Genomic DNA, 19,489 nt, shown 5'->3' on the forward strand with positions numbered 1-19,489 from the left:
GAGGCCCCTAGCTCGGCTCCGTTAGGGCACCGCCAGCCGCCAGCAGCCCCGCAGCTCCCCTTCCCCCCGCCTCCGAGCGGGCCGCCCCTCAGGGCGACCGTTAAACGGCCGCTTCCCCGCGCCAGCCCGGCCCCCTACTGACGACGCCCCAGGCCCCTCAGCCACCCTCCAACGGCTGCCTGGCTCCCTCAGAGCCGCCTCCCCCAGCTCCCCTTATCGCCGAACGGCAACCGCCCCCCCAGCCTTATCGCCGGGGCCAATGACACCCTTCCTCCGCCCTCCCGCCGTGGCCCCTTTCAGCGGGCGGCGCATGCGCGAGGCGGGCCAGGCTCCGGGCGCGGCGGGTGGGGGCGCCCGCCGCAGCCCCGGGGCTGGTGAGACCCTGCGCGGCCGCCGCCGCCGCCGCCCGGCCCGGGGCGGAGCAGAGCGCGGCCCCGCCCCGCCCCTCCCCGCCCCGCCCCGCGCGGGGCTTTGTTACTCCGCATGCAGCATCCACCGGGGAGGCGGCTCTCCCCGCCCGCCGCGGCGAGGGCTGCCCCGGCGGCCGGCCTGCCCCGCCTGGTGCCCACCGTCACGGCCGCGGGCTGTTGGGTCACCGGCGCCTCCCTCGCCGCGGCGGCCTGATGCGAGCGGCCGGCCGGCAGCGGCACCCGGCGCGGCCGCCAGCGGTTGTTTTTCCCCTTTTCCCCGAAAATCGCCTGTTTTGATCTTCCTGGAGGCGAGGCCGTGCCGCCTCCCCCCGCGGCGCCGGTGCCCCCCCGAGCGCCGGCCATGCGGGGCGCGGCCCCCGGCAGCGCGGCGGCGGCGGGTGGCGGCGGCGGGCGCTGAGCGCGGAGCGCGGCGGCGATGCCGGGGGGTGGTGGGGCCGCGGCCGCCGCCAGGCGCCCCCCGGGCGGCGAAGCAGCAGCAGCGGCGGCGGCGGCGGCGGCGCCGCGGGACGAGGAGCAGGACGAGGAGGGCGAGGAGGATCTCCGCGACGGCGGCGTCCCCTTCTTCGTGAACCGCGGCGGGCTGCCCGTGGACGAGCCCACCTGGGAGAGGATGTGGCGGCATGTGGGCAGGATCCACCCCGAGGGCGAGAGGGTGGCGCGGAGGATTCGCGGCGCCGCCGACCTGCCCAAGGTGAGAGCCCGAGCCCGCGCCGCCGCGGCCCTGCGCCCCGTGCCGCGGGGCTGCCCCGAGCCGGGCCGGGCCGGGCCACGCCGGGCCCCCGCAGCCCGCGGCGGCACGAAGGGCAGAGCCGCGCGGCGGTGGGCGCTGTTGCGCCGCGGGGCTCCCGGCGCCGAGAGCCCCCCGCGGCCGAGGCGGCCGCCCGGTAGCGCGGGGCGGTTTCTGAGGCGCCCTGCCCGGCCTCGGCGAGCGGGGCGCCCCGTTCTGGGGAGGCCTGAACGGCAAACAGGCTGGCGGTGGCGAACGTGTGGCCTGGCGGAGGGACGGATCGCCACAAAGGGGAAGGCGGGGTAAAAGATGAGGAGAGGATTTATCGCTTGAGGCGGGGTAGGTGACAGAGCTGAGGGTTTGAACCAGGAAGAAATTAGATTGAGGTACAGTTTCCCGCACCAAGAGGGATTCTTGCAAGAACAGTGTAAATCACAGAAGCGATTATGATGCTGAAGATGTTGAAGAGGAGTTAGCTAACGTTCACAGATGTTGTTGCTGGTCTGGGATCAGATGCAACACTGAAGTGCATTCCTGGCTTTGCTGCCGAGAACTGTACAAAAAGAGGAACCGAAGATCGTTTGGCTTAACCTTGTGTTGAAAACTGAATCATTTGCACATGAACTCTTGTGATTGTTGCTATCTCTGTGTTGCATGTCTGCTGGAGAAAAATCTGCCCCTTTACTGGCATCCTCTGAACAAAAGGCACTGCAAACGTCTGGTGTGGCACTCCATTGACCAGTGATGAGAGGATTCCGGTTGTTCAAATGAAGGAAATTAAAATACAAATAAATGAAGCCTCAATGGGAGGGTAATACAAAGAGGGCAAGAAAGCGTTCTTATGTAGCATGCAGACAAGCTGTACTGCTTTCCGTGAGCATCCTGAGGGGAGTGTGCAATATAAACTCCTTCGTGCAAGGAAGAGTTATAGGCAACTGTGGCAGCAACCAGAATAAACCTTGAATCCTGATTTCAGCCCCAGTTCTAACCACGAGACTTCTCTCCCTTGTCAGCTTTCCTTTCTCTCCTCTGACTTTGTCCTGAGCCTGGGGTGAATGCTGAAAGCATGTTTCAGATCCCTCAGAACATGCAGTACTTAATTTCCTGACCAAAAGAGGCTGGTTTGGCCAGGAGAGATGAGGGAGCTGTAAGAGAGAAGTTCAGAGTGTGATGTATAAGGGAAGGGAAATAACTTTGTTCAGTCTCTGTTGTTGGTCTTACTGTGAAGTACTTCTGCCGTTCTCATTTAGCTTTCTTAAATAGTCTTAGTGCCAGAGGGTTATAGTTAGGGGATACAATCAGCACAAGCTCCCCTAACAGTAACAGGTTAAAATTGGGCTATCTGTTTATTTAGTGCATGCCAGCACACCTGGGAACCAGATCTATAAACTCTATTCAGTACGCTGCAGTCTATGAGATGTCATGCCCGAACTCACCGGGCATGCAGATCAGAGGATGCTGGGATGCAGGAAGCAGGATCAATGGGCTCTCTTTCCCTAGCTCCTTCTCACCTCTAGGGATATATTTATATCTTTGAGGGCTGCTTATACTACCACACTACCACACATCCCTATGCAATCAAGCTTCTCTGAAAGGCTGATGCAACAGATTACAATTAGGGCAGTGACTATACTCTGCAGGGCTGGCTCTTCTGAAAGGCCAGATACCCTTTGTATGCTAGAAGCTGAATAGGCCTTTTTTAGGTGTTAAGAGTTGGACAGTGGTTTGCCTATTCACGAATTTTTACCTTGAAGGATGGCCCGTATTGGGTGCTGGGGGAAATAACTCTTTCAAAAGTTGCCCATAAAATTAATCCCTTAAAATGATGACTGCAGGAAGCTGTGATCAGATAAAGATCAGCTTTAGGGGCTTATCTTTTTCACTGTTGTATTGAGGGCTCAGAAGTCTCTTCTGACATCCAAGGTTTCTTTCTGGTAGATTTGGGCTGTCCACCATGTGGACATGTGTCCTGTCTTGAAAGTGCCATCCTTGTAGGTTGTTTCCTTTGTAGCTACAAGGTGTGCTATAGCTTTGCATGGAACTTCTGGGACCACGAAGTGGGTCCACACTGGAAAAACCAAGTAGTGTGTGCTTTCCTCCTTAAGAAATGTTGTATTTTAAATGAGGAAATTGTGAGGGTCAAGGCAGGAAGAACTATATTTTACAGCTTCAGATAGATGGAAAGAAAAAAAAATCCAGTTCTTGTAGTCAAGGTAAAATCTGGTCTTGGTATTCTTGGTTGAATGAACGTATGTTAATCTGTAACCACTGTCAGTGCAATGTTGCTAGCAAATGGGAAATAGGGAGATGCTTGAATGTATATATATAGCACCATAAGATAAATTGTTGGTAAACTAGGCTGCCCCAAAACACTTCTGTGATACAGATAAGAGGGGACCTGTGTCTGTGTCTCTCTTCCATCAGTCTAGTCTCTTGTACGGCATGGCCCACTTAGTATATGATAATCTCTGTTGCTCTCTGGAACCCTTTTTCAAAAGCAGAGTCCCAGTCCCATGCATGTAATCGGCCTATATAGCAGGGCATAAATGCAGCAACTTGGTGTGCATGCATCTAGGAAGGGTGTGATGCAACTCCTCCATGCAAGTGATAAGGGACTAAAGATGTGTTCAAACCGCTTGCGAAGTCTGGCGGAGGTATATGTTCTCGCAAATCTGGGGTTTCTTCCTAGCTCTTTCTCCAGCTTCCAGTATAACTAAAGGGAAAACAGAATGGATATGATCTTCCCTCTCTTCTGCTGCAAATAAATTCCTCTCTGCTTTCTTCAGGACTGTGAAGATTGGCTAATGTTTATAGCCTTTCTGAGATGCGCAGTGGATGGTGACAAAGGGCTAGAGCTTCCCATCCTGTCAGTGTGGGGTTGAGGGATGAATTCTTCATTCCTCCCTTCCTGTTCCTATTGCCCCAGTAAAATGCTGGAGACCTGATGCAAAGGAAACTGTAGCCTGGGCTGCAGGCCCAGATCTGAGAGAGAGAGAGAGCACACTGTACTTTCATCAGTTTAATTACTTGAGGTGAAGGAGGCTCTTCTGCATTAACTAGTTCCCTGCTGAACTGGTTGACGTTACACTGTCTCAGTGTTGCCATCCTTTGAGGAAAAGGAGATCTGTACTAGTAAAGAAAAGAGTAACTAACCAGAACCATTTATCGGAGCTGTTAACATGCACTTAATCTGTTCGTCTCCACTCAAAATGCATGAAAGTCTCCAGGCTGAAGAAATGAAACAAAGTTAAATAGTCTGCCTGTCCTGCTTGTTACCTCTTCCATTGTTTCTGCCTGGAAATGATTTCCTATGACTCAGTGTGTCAGCGCTCATCCAAACTGACTCAGCTTGCATGGTTCCAGAGACGGCTCCATCCCTGCACTGTTCTCTGGAGCCTTCCCTGCTCCTGCTGTGGTTCGACAAACCAGGTTTCACATCTGCTCTTGTGCCACTTCCTGCTAGGGAGGCAGACAGTACCTCTGCTTGCTCAGAGCAGGGACCTGGAATCAGGCACTGGAGACGGTAATTGGCACCTCCAAAAGGTGCTAGGAAAATAGGTGCTAATGGCCAAATGGTGCTACTTTGTTTTCCAACAAAGGAAAGAAAGACCAGATACTGGAGAGAAAATGAACAGAGACTGAGTTTAGCTCAGTGTTGAAGTGCTGCAAGGGTTTGGGGCTAGACAGAAAGATGTTTACAGAGTACAGACAATTTTCAGTGGCAGTGACAGCTCATCTCTCAAAGTTGAGCAACCGCTGGCCCCTGCGCTGTACTGGCACAAGCTGTGTGCGACCTTGCGGCCAACCACGTCAGGGAACTGATCTGACTGAAAAATAACCATGCCTGCTGGCTCAGCTTTCAGTGGGTTCAGGTGCCTAAGCTGGTTCACTGGTCACTTGTGCCAACCTAGGGTAGCGGAGAGGGTATGGAAATGAGTGGCTGTGGAAGTACATGGGGAGGGTGATGGGTGGCTAAGCAGTGCTGCCGGCTACAAAACCACAGCTAACAGAGGCAGTGAGCGCACAGCAGAGTAGGAGGCCCTGAGGGAAGATCTGGCTCTTTCTTAGGTGGGGGGTAGCCCATCTCCTGGGGAAGTCTGAAGAGGAACTGAATTGTTAAAAACCAAACTGCTGTGAAGCAGCTCTGGTATCGGGGGGCATGCGCTATAAGAGAAGATGCTGATCTGCTTCTCCAAGTCTGTCAGTCACACCAAATCTGTGTCTTCTCCATTAAATTTGTTGAATGAGTGTGTCCTCAGGGCTATCTGCCAACCTAGCTTGCCTGTCTGCTGTAGCTGAGCAGACAGGACCCTTCTCCTTGCTTAGATACGTTTTTTTATCAGGATCTGACAAGGCTGCAATTATCTTCTATGGAGCAAACAGGAAAATTTGACAGCGCCCATAAGGCCAAGGCCTCAGAATGGGGCAGCAATCTGGGTGGTGGACTTGAAAAAGTCATTACTTAGCTATGTAATTCGAAACAACAAATACTGAAGGTAGGCAGTCATTATGCTATTAAGGCTGTGTCCTAGCCAATGCCAACTCACCTGAGGTGCCAGGTGGCAATGCTTCTGTCCCTTGCTTACAAGACTGCTGCATGCTTTGGTGACTTTGGGGAAATTCATCCTCAGCCTCTGTCTCTTTTCCCTTGTAATGCAATCTAAATGCAGAGCCCATTTGCACTGTGTCCCTTGCAGCTTTTTGGTGTTGCTTCTTTCTGAATTCCTTCCCTGTCCTGAGAACAGAGGAGTGTTCATTGTACGGCCACTTCAGGCAGCCCAAAGGGGCTGGTTTCAGAGGAACACACTCCCTGTAGCTATGCGCCACTGACTTCAGCAAGGATCTGGAAAGGTTTGGAAGCTGTGATTAATGCTGTGCTCCCCATTTCAGATTCCCATACCGAGTGTGCCTGCATTCCAGCCGTCCACCCCCATCCCTGAGCGCCTGGAAGCTGTACAGCGCTACATCAGGGAGCTTCAGTATCCTTTACTGTTACCTTCAATACTGATGTGGTAACCCAGGAAGAGGGAGCAAGGAGAATTTCTTTCCCTGGGCATGAGAGACCAGCTGGAGGGGAACTGAAACTTGCTCCCTGAAAACAGGAAGCTGGACTTAGAATGACTGCTTGTTTTGCTGCTCTGTTTTGTTTCTATCTGACTTCCCTTCTGATCTTATTCACTTTCTGTAACAAATTGGCACTTTGTCAGGGGCTTTTCCCCACCAGCAACCCTTCTAGGTCAGTACACTGGCTTTACAGAGCCATTCTTCTAAAACATGCATGTCTGAGACCTTGACTTCTGGGTCTCAGATGGGCTACAAAGTGTCTCATCTCACTGGTAAGCGTGGCTGAGCTGTGGTGGAGGTAACTGCCTGTCATCTTTCTTGAGCACTCTTCTCTGTTGCTATTTAAAAGGAAAGTCAACCACCCTGCTTTTGTGCATCTGTGGTATGCTGCCCCTTCACATATAGAGCTGCCTGTGTAACTGTGTCCTGTGAATGAAATTTCTCCATCCCTGCCGCACTGGATAGCGTAAGGACAGGAGGCATGTGCCACACAAGCATAGTGTAATCTCTCTGATGAGAGAGAGCCAGCTCTGGTTCAGCCCTGGCACACAGGAAGAAGGCAGTTCTTTTGGCATCTTTTGCACATCTAAGGTGGTTGTGGTCTTGACTGCATCCCAGTTGATCTGAGAATAAGGTCATGAATGTTTCTAGGCTCCATGTATGCTCTGCAGACAGGAGCAGGCAGAGACCTGTCAAACTTTATTCTGCCCTGACAACTGGAAAACTGAACAGAGCATGTGCTGTCAGCACGGAGCTTTGGAAAATGGGACAGAAAACTGTATGTGGTAAGGAGGAAGAGAAGAATCGATAGGAAGCAAACACAGTGGGAGTAAGGAGGGACTCTGAATGGGAGAAATGCATGACAGGGAGGTGAGAACTTCCTTGCTTTGGTGTTATGCTTATGGGATCCTGACCTTGCTGTGAGAATAGTAAGTAGTGTCTTTGTGATAGTTTTTCAGACAGGTTTCCTTGAAACTCTACTCTCCAAGCTTCAGAGTCCTTAACCTCTCACCTCCAGGTACAATCACACTGGGACACAATTCTTTGAAATTAAGAAGAGCAGACCTCTGACTGGGTAAGTGCTAGCAGCTTTTCCTGCATTTTATCCTTGCTTTAAAATGCTGGGGCCTTGCTATACCTGCTGCTTGTTCTTCCTTCCCCTGGCCGACATCCAGGTGGCATTCAGAGCCCTCAACACTGCAGCCCCGTCCTACTTCAGGGGCTTTATTGTCTCTTGCTTTGAGTATGGCTGGGCAGAGCTGTGTCTAGCCTTTCTCAAGGACAAAGGTAAGTTTTGTTGTCACAAATTAGTAAATCTAGTAAAAGAATGTAAAGGTATTTCAAAGATATGTGGATTGTAATATAACTATATGAACTTTTGATGGAACCTGAAACTAGATTCTGCCCTAAATAAGTTTTGTAAAACACAAAATATCATTACAGGTCTAACTTCCTGGCATTTGTGAGTGCCTTTGCAGAATCTAGGCTCACTAAGCTTTTGGTATCTCACACTGTGAAGTAAAAAGAAGGGCACTTCCTGACTGCAGACTTTGAGAAGAGCTATGCCTGATAAATTCCCAGAGATAAGCACCTGATGTTCACTGATTCTCTTGGCCAGCATACTGAGACTCTCCCAAGCCCTGGTACTGGCTTCTTACTATTGGCCCGGTCCATAGGCTTATGACCCAAATGTCTTGTAGCGTAATCAGCACACTGTCTCTTCTGCAGTATTTCTTGAATAGAGAGGAGGGTTGTTTTGTGTCAGGGAAGAGAGCTTTGCTGTCCTTGATCCTTGTGAGGCAAACATGGCTGGCACTTGGTCCTTTGAGGTTTCTGCCTGCAGTCAGATGGATGCCCATCCAGAAAAACTCCAAGTATGTGGCCTCCTTGAGAAGAGAGCTTGGCCTAGTACACAGCTTTGTTGCAACTCACTGAAGGGAGCATCTTGTAAGCAGTGACAGTGTGTGGCAGAGAATGCCAAAAGGCGTGGTTTGGATTTAATATCCTCCTAAAAGAACATACTTTCTCCTGTACCCTGACCTTAATGGGCCTTCCTCTCTCTTGGAAAACTACCTTACGAAAGGGCTAGACTGGCCAGGCTTTCTTAGCGCAAGCCCTCTAACTCTCCTCCTCTTTCCCTTGTCCCACTCCATAGGCTGATGGACCTGGCCAAAGAAATGACCAAAGAGGCCCTGCCAATCAAATGCCTGGAAGCTGTGATCCTGGGAATGTATCCTATCCTATTAGAAATGTGCATGTCTGCCCATTCCTGTTTTCTGCTCTGCTCTCTTATGATGCTTCGAGGCTGCTGATATATTGCCACTGGCTCCCACATTTCCCTCTTTTTTCTTTTTTTTTTTTTTTTTTACCCCAGTTCTCCCAAAAAAAACCCCTAATGACAACATCCAAGCAAACTACTGAAATACCACAGTTAATTCTTCAGAGCCACTCCTTCTCCAAGAAAGGTAGCGCTGCTCTGGACAACTCTAGCATCAAGTAAAAAAGAAAGGAAAGATCTAAGTAACATAAAGGAGGTAAAATATTAGCTAGAGTTAGGTCAGGAAGTCCTTTGTGGATGAAGATGTTCCCTTATTGCAATGTTACCTGTTTGTGTTCTACACCAAAATAAGGAAAGCCAACTGTTAAGTATGGTGTATGTTACCCCAGTAGAAAGTCTAAAACTGCCTGCAAGCTTAGGCAGTGCCCTTTATTAATTCTAGACTTGCATCTGCCTTTAAGCACACATCTTCCCCAGCTATTGTCCCCAACCTTAGTCTATGCCACTTGGACTATAGATTTTGAAACACACTGGCAAAGCCACCTGGAGGGGCAGGCATGGCAAGTGAATTTTCAGAATGTCTGGTAAGTGCTTTGTTCTGAAGGTTCCTAGGTTTCTGAGTGAAGTAATAGCTAGTAAAACAGATTAAAACAAACTATAGAGTAATGCTGCAGAGTTTTTCAGTAACTATAAAATAAAATACATTAAACATGTTCGTATTGTAACTTCTGCATCGCAAACCTGCGTTGGAGTTAACTCCCCTTTGTTAGCTGTCTTGTTGAGGAGGCCAAGTCAGAGTGATAACTTGGTTTTCCTGTGACCCAGATGAAAGTAGGGCAGCTTGCAATTAGCTGGACTCTTGATCTGGAGAACAAATCCTGTCTGTGTGATGTGTACTGGTGAGTGTACTGAGCAGGCAGGGAGGGTTTGGAGCAGGAAGGAAGTAGCTTGTCAAGAAAATGGTACCACCAGTTGTTTCCTGAATAGCAGCTGCTGTCAGTTACCTCACCAACAACATGACCACGCTGGACCGTTTCCCCATCAGCTTCAAAACCCACTTCTCAGGGAACTACTTCCGACACATTGTGCTGGGGGTGAACTTCGGAGGCCGTTATGGAGCACTGGGTATCAGCCGGCGCGAGGAGCTCATGTACAAGGCACCCATCTTCCGCACGCTGAGCGAGCTTATCTTTGACTTTGAGGAGGCATATCGCCGCTGCTGGCACACCCTTAAAAAGGTGAAGCTGGGCCACTGTGTTTCCCATGACCCACACAGTGTGGAACAGATTGAGTGGAAACATTCCATCCTGGATTTGGACAAGCTAAGCCGGGAAGACTTCCGTAAAGAGCTTGAGAGACATGCCCGTGACATGAGGCTGAAGGTGAGCAACAGGGATGGGGAAGTAGCTCCCAGTTCCAGCTGCATTCGTTATCTTGCAACTGTGGCACGCTGGGGGAGTGAAGTGGCAAGAGGTCTCCTATGTGGTGGAGTGGAGGATGAATTAGCAGCTGAGGGGTCTTTGCTGTACAGGCTGGGCCCCTAGTGGAAGCTAGCAGAGTTATTCTCACAAAATTAATTGCCTTTGAGCTTTGCGTTTTCTAGTTACTACTAGTATTGGTTTTCTGCTCAAGTTATTCTAATTTTTCCTAAATTTTCTGGCAGATTGGCAAAGGAACAGGGCCACCATCTCCCACCAAGGATAGGAAGAAAGATGTCTCCTCCCCGCAAAGAGGTCAGGCCAGCCCCCATCGGCGCAACAGCCGCGGGGATCGACGGTGAGTGGGGCTGCATGTCAGGAGACCTAGAGCATCTTTATCTTGCTGACAGATTGCACCTTGCTGTCTTGTCTTGCATCCTTTTGGTGTCTTATTGGGGTCCTTTATAACAGGGGAGAGAGACTTCCCTCGCCTGCCTTAGCCTCCCTCCCTAATCTATGCATTTTTGAGTTGATATATCACTGCTTGCGCCAGGGGGTGGTTGGAATTTTTTTTTGGGGGGGGGGGGGGGTGAGGGGAGGTTCCTCATATAGACAGTGATCTCAATAGCTGGTATTGAAGCTTGCTCAGGTGTCTGAGCTGTGGCATCTTGAAGGCCTGTACCCCAAAGAGATTCCACAAATTACATCATTGGTCAGTGAGGTTGTTCTCCTGAAAACGGATTTGAGGTAGCAGTGTGGAGTTTCTACTCTTCCTAACCTGTGTTCTCTTTCTATGGAGATCTTTGGGAGAGTTATTGAAGGTTAGAGAATAATCCTGTGCACAATAGTGTGGCATGAGTCTGAAGCTTTCCTGTCTGCTTGTCTGGTGCTGGCATCTCTGTGTACAGGCCCTCCTGACTGAGAAGAGTTTCTGAATAGTTCTTATGCTCTTTGCTCACAGGCCATCTGGTGAGAAGAAGCCTGCCGATTCCAAAGCCATGCCAGACCTCAATGGGTACCAAATCCGGGTGTGAAGAGAGCTGTGCCTTTTGTATCTGGCTCCACAGACTCCTTGCTGGCCGCAGTTGGGACCTGAATCCACCTGCAGCAATTCTGACACAGGGGAGGGGGGAGTGGGAGTGCAACACAGTGCTAGTCTTCCCAGGTACTTCCCAGTGGACCAGCCCCAGAGCTGGATCCCATGGGTCCCAGAGGATTCACCTGCCTGCTTCTGGGAGAGATGTCCATCTTAATTCACTGAAGCAAGTGTGGGTTTTTTGTTGGTTTGGGGTTTTTTGGAGAGGGGTTTGTCTGCTTTTTTTGAAACAGATCTACACTTTGGTGAGAGTGTGCTGCAGGGAGAACAGGAAATGAGTGCAGTCAGCTGACTTGCTATCAGATTTTTTAGGTTGATAGCAAGTGGATGAAGCATCTCATCCATAGTGCTCCTTCCCTGCCTGCACAAGTCTCGAGCCCATGTAAAGCACATGGGGCTGAGGGAGTGATACTGGAATGGGACAGCCCCTGCATCTTGTGCAAACACTCCTAGTTTTGTCATTCTGAGCACTTTAACATTGCTCTTGTGAGAGACAGGGCTGAATTTGCTCAGTCTCTGTTTTATTAATCATGCAAGAGCCTCTCATCCGGAGAAACCACATCTCGGGTTTAATCCAGCCAATTCCGATGCATTTCATGGCATCTGAGGGGGCAGACTGTGGGATGATGGCATCTTTACCTGTTGTGATGCTATTGGACTGTTGCAGTACATCCTTTTGTGGCTGAGTGGGTCAGCATATGCCCATGCCATTGCCATGTGAAAATTGTCAGAGATATTAATTGTCCCGGCGGCAGAGGGGGAAGGCAGGGGCTGGTTAGACACCTGAGTTTTGAGCTATCTCACCTGAGTTTTGAGCTATCTCTTCATCTGCCTTCTCTCTAGTAGCTGCTAGTGACTGCTGTAGTGAAAGCTCACAGAAGGTACCTCAGTCACCAAGGTACAAGTTTTAAGAGTAAATAGCTGAAGAAGGATTTGATTATCTGAACAGGATTTACAAGCATTTTTCCTTTCCGCAAAAGTCTTGCTCCTCCATTCCTGCAGTGCTCGTATTATAGGCCTGGAATGCCAGCCCTGCGCACATGTTGCTGGGAAGCCCTGCTCAAGGAGATTGCAGCTGCTTTCCTGACAGCTCAGCTGGAGCTTCCTGAAGGTAGTTCCCCATCCCAGCCCCAGAGTTGGGCTGGGCTTTTCTGCCCAGTCACAGCCTTAACGCTCCCTAAACTTCTTTTCAGGGGAATGTAGTACCACTGATTAAGCAGTGTAATACTTGTCAGAAATCAGGAATGTTGTCAAGTCTGTGAGGCCTACAGCCTGGAAACAGAGTGGTTGCCAGAAGTCAGCACAGTGTAGCCTTGAAGTGATCAGGGTCCATGGATCTGGAAAATACGGAAATGCAGCTTGGGAGTAGGAGGGTTGGAGAGAATGAGTCTTGTTTCACTCCAACACTAACAAGGAGCTAAACTGTCTGAAATACTAAATATTTAAGTTTGTTGGAACGGGGCTTATACTTTCTGGTGGAGTTATCAGAAACATGGTGGAGCTTAGCTCTCTAGCAGTTTTGTGTCACAGTATAGCTGTGTCACGCTCTCATATAAGCAGTGCTCTTTTGGTGGCAGAGAATGGGCTCTTCTCTCCAAACAAATCAGCTCTTCTGTCAAGTTAAAGCAGTACTAATCCCTGAAGCACTGCCCACAGGTGATTTAACTCAGGCCTTACAGGTCCCTAATGGTACATCCTTCACTGTGATGTAACTTGCAAGGCACTAACTATGTGTGCATTCATACAACTGCAGCTTCCAAGCTCTCTTGTCTGTACTTTTCTGCCATGCGGCATGACCAGGAGGAGAATCCACAGTGAAGCGTCATAACATGCTGCTGATCCAAGATAAGGTTAACCCACAAGAAGATGCTAGTTTCCACAGTGCATTGCATCACTTGTTCTCCCTTGCACTCAAGCTACACACAACGCTGAAACTAGACAGTACCACAGCAAGCAGCCATTTGGCTGTTTCCTCTGGCCAATTTTGTGCAGCTGTAAATTAGCATACTTAGTGTCTGGATGCTAATGATGATTGCTGTAAAGGTACCACAGCTACCTGTAAATAATATGGGTCACAGGAAAACCACTAGCTGCCTTTTCATACTGTTGTGTAGCACACTGAAGTTCAGCTGCCACTATGAATGCTACAATAAATACAAGCAGCAATCAGCAAGGGAGACTGAATGTTAGATTTTATTAAAGTGGATGAAATACAGAAAAATATTGTAATACCAGCTTACATAAAACTAGGACATATCCTCACTTTTTTTGTTAACTCAGAGTGATTGGAAAGCTCTTGAGAATAATTAGTAGCTTCATACGGAGCACATTCAATAGCTGGATAGACGTGAGCCTTTTTAGATGGAAAGGAGTGGGGGAGAAGACTTCAGAAAAGAAGGGGCTAGTGAAGGGGTCAGCTGCATGCTAATGATGCTTTCTTGAGAGCAAGGCAAAAGGATGCTCAGCAGTGTTAGATCACCAGGGCAGAATGGCCTAAAACAAAATGCTTTCTTTGATTCAGTAATTAAGCACTTTCCTGCAGGATGTAAATGAAGCCAATAGTTTAAAAAAATCAAAGGAAGTGGATGTTTAAGGAATGCGTGACAGAGTTCAAGGTCTCCTAATCCTTATCCTTCAGAGCACTTACTAGCTGAAGCCAGACAAGAATATCCTCTTTCAAGATTTAGTTGCACAATTGTGTATGTTAGGAGTCTTTTAATTCTCCTTATGTATCTAACATTGATGACTTGTCAAGATGGACACAGGACTAAACACTGAGACATCTATTAGGGTTACTGTTTCAAGCCTTCTGCTGTGTTTCTCTGGGTGGTAGAGCTCCTGCCCCTTGCTGTTTCGGTATCGCCAGTTTAGTGGCTGGTGCAAAGAAATGGAAAATGACCTAACAAATTTCCCCTTCTTGCTCTTGTCCACTCTGTATCTCCATAACAAGATGAATCACTTCAGTATAAAGCTTAGCTTATTTGCCGAGATGACAAGTGGCCCCAACCTGCAAACTTGACACAGAGGATTTGCACAGTCTAGTTTTATGCCCTAAGTAACTTGAGGGTACAATGAAGGATTAACCCTGCTCTTGCAATTCCACTTTCCTCCCTCAATCAGCTACTCTAGTTTCTGGCCTGTCTGCCTCAAAACCTAAGAAAAAAGTCTGAAGATGAGTCATCTTCACTTTTCTGTTCTTTAGCACAACAGAGAAAGAATGGAAGTGAAAAAATAGGGCTTAACTCATACGCCTTAGCATCTGCAGAACAAAAAAAGATTGTTCTTGAAGATTCCTTTTAATGAAGTATTTAATGTTAAATATTGATGTGATAGTTCATGTAGCTCTGGGGTGTAAATTTCACTATTCAGTAGGTCTCATCTCATGTCTGTTCTGCAGTGTAAGTCCTTCTGAACCCTGTGGAAGGGAACTGCCTCCAAACACTGAGAATGGATAGACACTGCCTATGTTGTACACCAAGTCTAGATGAGGTTAGAAAGGCTTTACTTGAACAAATGCTGGCCTACTGCTAGCAAAAACTATTTTAAATGTAATTCAAACCTTGAATTAAGAGTTTCTCCTTATACTTTTATGTAGACAAGTCCCTTGACACAGGGCCAATTTTGACTTTTTTTAAATGGATGACTGCATTAGTGAGCAAAACCGAGGACTTTCTCCTGCGGTGTCACTCTAATATAAACATCATGTACTAAGAAGTAGGATCAGGTCTCTATCAGTCTGTGACACATGAGGGTTTTTGTTGTTGTTGTTGTTTTTGGTTTTTTTTTTTTTAAAGCCCTGATATGCTAAGTGAGCCTTTAGGAACTTAAGGTATGTTAGCAAGTGTTTTAGCTGGGCAGTGGAGTGCTTTTATTCAGATGACTCTTCTACCTGTGTGCCACTGTATGGGTCAGTATATAGTATGCTTGGATCCTTGCCAGAATAAACGACTCCAGAACTGTGGCTAGGAGGTAGTTTGTGTTTACAGTAGCTATATTGCTGTCATCAGATCTGCTTAACACTTTTTTTTTAAGCATTTTAGGTGAAAGCCTTAATCAGGTGCCTATCCCTGAAGGCAGGTTCACATGCAGTGTTGAATAGACTGAAACATGACTGTCTTTAAACTTGCAGAGTTTGAGAAACCATAATGAACAGAAGAATTCTCTATTGCTAAAAGGGAAGAGTCTGGATTAAATGGGCTTGACTCTGCTCCAGTGAGTCTCGCTAATCCCTTCATGTGGTTGCTTTAGCCATTTGCTTCTTCTAAGTGAAGTATTTCAAGCGGTCCTGATGATTAGGAGCTAGATATAAGCAGGATGCGCCCCGTCTCCCATGCGTATTTTGTGTGTGAGTCTTGCTGAAATAACACCGTGAATTCCAGTGGTCTTGCATTGTTATCCTGTAAGACCTGCATTAAAGAGTTTATAACTTAACGTAAGAAAGCAAGTGCTATTCTTGCTTGGTTTATGCTCTGCCAGAGCAAGGTGGAGATGGTCTCTCTACAGCCAAGCTGAACTCCTTAGGGAATTTAATATTTTTGTCTGTTTCCTGAGCAGGTGTTTACTTGTATCACAGCCACTCTCCTTCAGAGTGCGCCCTGGCTCTGTCTGCTCAAGAGCAACTCAACTTAGGCCAAGAAGGCTACTAAATCCCCTATAATCTCTGCAGAGCAGAGTTTCCCCCCAGGTCAGGGTTGAGATGGTGCTAGTGGGACCAGAGGGTCCCCTTCCATGCACATCAGTATTCTACTCTAGCACTGATAGGGTGCTCCAAAACCATTCACATACTCATCACTGGTACAGCTCAGAAATAAGAAATGGAGGGTTTCTTTCTTTATGAACTATATCATGTGTGTCTTTTTGTAATTAATCAGCATGGTTCTGTGTTCTTGTGTAGCTAACACAGAACCTGTATTTAGATTTAGTTCTTACTGCACTTCCCATAATCCTTGATACTTCTTCCTGCTTCCTTTCACACTTAGACAATAAAATTCCCTCTGTACTGCTATCAGCTTGTGCAGAGGAAACAAGATGTCTGTACTGTCTTTCTTCCTGACTTAAACTTTCCCTTTGTCAGTCAGTTGAGAAGTCAAAGGCATAGTCGTGAATGATGGTATCAGATTGGTACCAGATGGTATAGATGTACTCACAACATTATGGAAAGAGGACATGGAAGAAATTTTCTTCTCCTTCAAACATCTGAGCAGGTGAGTACATCTGTACATGTAGAGTCAGCTGCTGGAGAGTAAGAAGTATGCATGTGGCTGTCTAAAAAAGGGTGAAACTCATCTTTTCCTCCTGAACTGCCAGCAGTCAGGCTGGATGGAACAAAGTCTGCAGGATACAGTGATAAGAATTTCAATCTTGACACAATACTCCAAGGGTTAACGCAAGCCTCTATTTCCACCATCTTCAACATATGATCCAGTCTCCTTTCCTGGCCTGAAACACTTTTCTACTTAAACTCCATTTAAAAAAAAAAAAAAAAAAAGAAGCAGTTTAGTGGCATTCCAGGCTCATGACCTCACCAGGTCTTCTCAAGACAGATGCTGGGTTAATAAAGGACGGTCAGCTGCAAGACTTGGTGCATTCCCCCAGCAAGGGGGATCCAACTTTATTTAAGCTATCATCTTTCAGGCATAACGTACCCGTCTCTTTGGGAAATGAGTAATAGCTGGGACCAGGCCAGGATGTAGGCAAGCAAGCTTACAGCTTATGCAAGCGTACAGGAAAGGAATAAGCACCTCCTACCCCGTTCCTCCAAAGAGAGTAGCACACACAACAGTCCCGCTTAGTTAAGTTAAATTACATGAACAGCTTCTGCCTTGGGGGGAAGTAATTGCACAGCACCTGGTAGGTGATGTTAAGAGATTAAGAGACAAAAGAAAAAAGTAACCACATCATAAACCTGCAAGGTCTGTGCTCAAGCCCAGAAGTTCACAATAGACTTCATCAGCAGTAGAGGGCTTCTTGCTCCATGTCCTCTTATTAAAACTTCAAGATTAATAATACTGGCAAAGAGACTAAAATGCTGTAGCTTCTATAAACCTCTACTTCATCTCAGTGGAGGAACACAAGAGATGCTTGTTTGAGACTGCCCTCTACCCCATATCTGATTTTGTTAAAAATCAGGTAACCTGTAAAACCCCTATAGAAGTATGGGTCAGGTTGATTGCTAGACAAAGAACGAGAAAGGTAAAGCAGTGACTTGTCCACAGCTGAGATATAAAAAGACTTTGTGTTTCCTCTTAGATCAGACTTTCACCCTGCTACTGACAGTTCCTGCAGTTCTAGGTTTATAAGTCAGTTGAAGACTATGCTATTTCGACCTTAATGCGAAGCCTTTGTGGTGGAAAGGAGAACTGAAAAGAAGCTGTACAAACCACACAACTCAGTGAATCAATAAAAGTAATAATTTTTTAAAAAGCACGTATTGTCAGCTACCATGCTGAGAAGCCCATGACTGCAAAATTTAAGGCCCTCACATGCCTAGAGGCATGCAGGATATTAATGGTGGTGGTGGAGAGAACCAAGTCTTAAAGAATTCTCTCAGTGCACAGAATGCAAGATTGTGAACAGAAGAGGCACAGGACCTCCCGTGGAAAAGTGAAGTCTCTAATGGCCTGCTAACTCAGTTAAGCTAGCTTTTCCGGTTTACATTTTCATTTTGATAAAAGAGTAACTGCTATCCTATCTCCTACCCCACCTTTTTTTTAATAGGAGAGAAGGAGCAGTTTGGAAAGCCTTTAGAATAGCTAGTGCGTTAATTTACTCCCAGTTCAGGAGCAGCTGCTGGAAGTGGCCAATAACTGAATACACCTAGGGCTGCTGTAGCTGGCTTTCCATCCAGGAGGAGCAAAGCAATGCAACCTAAAATTGAGTCAGCCTTCAAACTAAACAGCATTGCTAGGGCTCGATGTTAAAATCTCCTTTGTGTATGAAAGACTGGGTGCAGAAAATGCATCTTCTGCTGTAGTACAAGCCAGCTTCTAGTCCAGTCTGTCTCTCACTTGCCACATCAGCACATTGAAAACTGTGTTTGTCTAAAAAAGTTAGGAAGAAAAAAAAAAAGAAAAAGTTTCCAGCTCCACTGTACAGCATTCCTATTCCCTTGGAGCACAATAATGTGCAGCCTAGATCTGCCATTAAAAAAAAAAGCTTCGGGACTAGAATGACATTCTCAGTGGCAGCTGGAAGATGATTTGTCTTTACAGGAGATGCCTAATGTGTGCAGCTGACTGAGGGAGCTCGAGGCATGCCAGATGTTAAGAAGTCAGTCATCTACGTTATCAGCAGGTGAGGTCTCTACAGAAATGCATACATCTCATACTTTGAAACACAATGCAGTAAGTTTGATAATAGCAATTACACAATGTGCATTTCAGTGTACTGGAGCCATGAAAAGTAGTCAAACGCAGGCAGCTATAGTCTGGTAAGGAGGATGTCGTAGGCAGCAATTCAATTAACTTGCACAACAGGAAGCCTACTGAGAGGGGCTGGTATCCCAGTAAGGTTTGTATGTGTTCCTCTTCTATTTGAGCTACAAAAAGGCTTCAGCTTCATTTGGATGAACCATGGATGTCTTTGCCTAACAGTACATTCCACTAACATTCATTAGTGAGGTGGTAGCAGTGGGAGGAGAAATAGGACTGTAGCGCAGCCCTGCTTTGCAGACTGTTTCCACAGACCGTCGCCCTGAACAGTCTCAAAAATCATTAGGAGCAGGAAACAGACCTTGATCTGCTCTGAGAGATACCATCTGTGAGGTGCTGAACAGCTCTCAAAGCCTCTAAGATATTCCTCAAAGGAAACAATCCAAGATCAGATAAATTCTGAGAGTGAGTTCTCCAGTGCTTCACAAAGTGGGTGGTGAATAGGGCACTAACAGCAACAGTATATCTTAGACCTTTTTTTGGTTTTATGTAACAAGACTTATTCTAATCCCCAGTATTGTTTTCAGAGTTCCTGCCCCTCCTGCCTGAGTGGGAGTTCTTCAGGGGTGAGGAGCCCACTATCTTATGGCTTCACAATATTTAAATATTGGGTTTATAATAAGACAACCCTAAGGAATTCACCCACAGCTGTATAACTAAAGAAATACAGCTGCAGAAAAAATAAACATCACTAACCTGAAAAGATAACTGGATATGGCAGTCCTGGGAAAACAGCTGCGAGAGAGAGAGCGAGAGGGAGAGAGAGACTTCATAAAGAAAAGGGCTCTCAAGCAGCAGCCAAGGCTCATTTATTGGGAAAAGACCAGCAATTATATTGTTTACTCCTCCTTCTGTCCTATGTAATTGTAGCAACTGGTTTTAGAGGGCATCCTCTTGAAGTGATGAACAACTTATGAATTTGAGACAGTGAAAGAAATCCAGCTTCTATCTAAACAGCATAACTGAGCACAGCTTGGCAGCTATGGGGCAATCTGAACTGTAGTCTAGTGAATACACTTTGTCAAATATGAGTTTGCCTCTACGG

At 47.4% G+C, this 19,489-nt stretch overlaps 1 protein-coding gene across 1 annotated transcript; it reads left to right on the top strand.

The window, feature by feature from the left end:
• Window positions 1-839: 839 nt before the first annotated feature.
• On the top strand, window positions 840-16,043 carry VASH1 (vasohibin 1). Its single transcript, XM_068946646.1, has 7 exons — window positions 840-1,122; window positions 6,049-6,137; window positions 7,241-7,297; window positions 8,378-8,452; window positions 9,501-9,882; window positions 10,164-10,276; window positions 10,880-16,043. The coding sequence occupies exons 1-7, from the start codon at window positions 847-849 to the stop codon at window positions 10,950-10,952; spliced, it is 1,065 nt and encodes a 354-aa protein (XP_068802747.1). The 5' UTR covers window positions 840-846; the 3' UTR covers window positions 10,953-16,043.
• The last annotated feature ends 3,446 nt before the right edge of the window (window positions 16,044-19,489 follow it).

The sequence above is a fragment of the Struthio camelus genome, chromosome 5, assembly GCF_040807025.1.
Source record: "Struthio camelus isolate bStrCam1 chromosome 5, bStrCam1.hap1, whole genome shotgun sequence".
NCBI classification, from domain to species: Eukaryota; Metazoa; Chordata; class Aves; order Struthioniformes; family Struthionidae; genus Struthio; species Struthio camelus.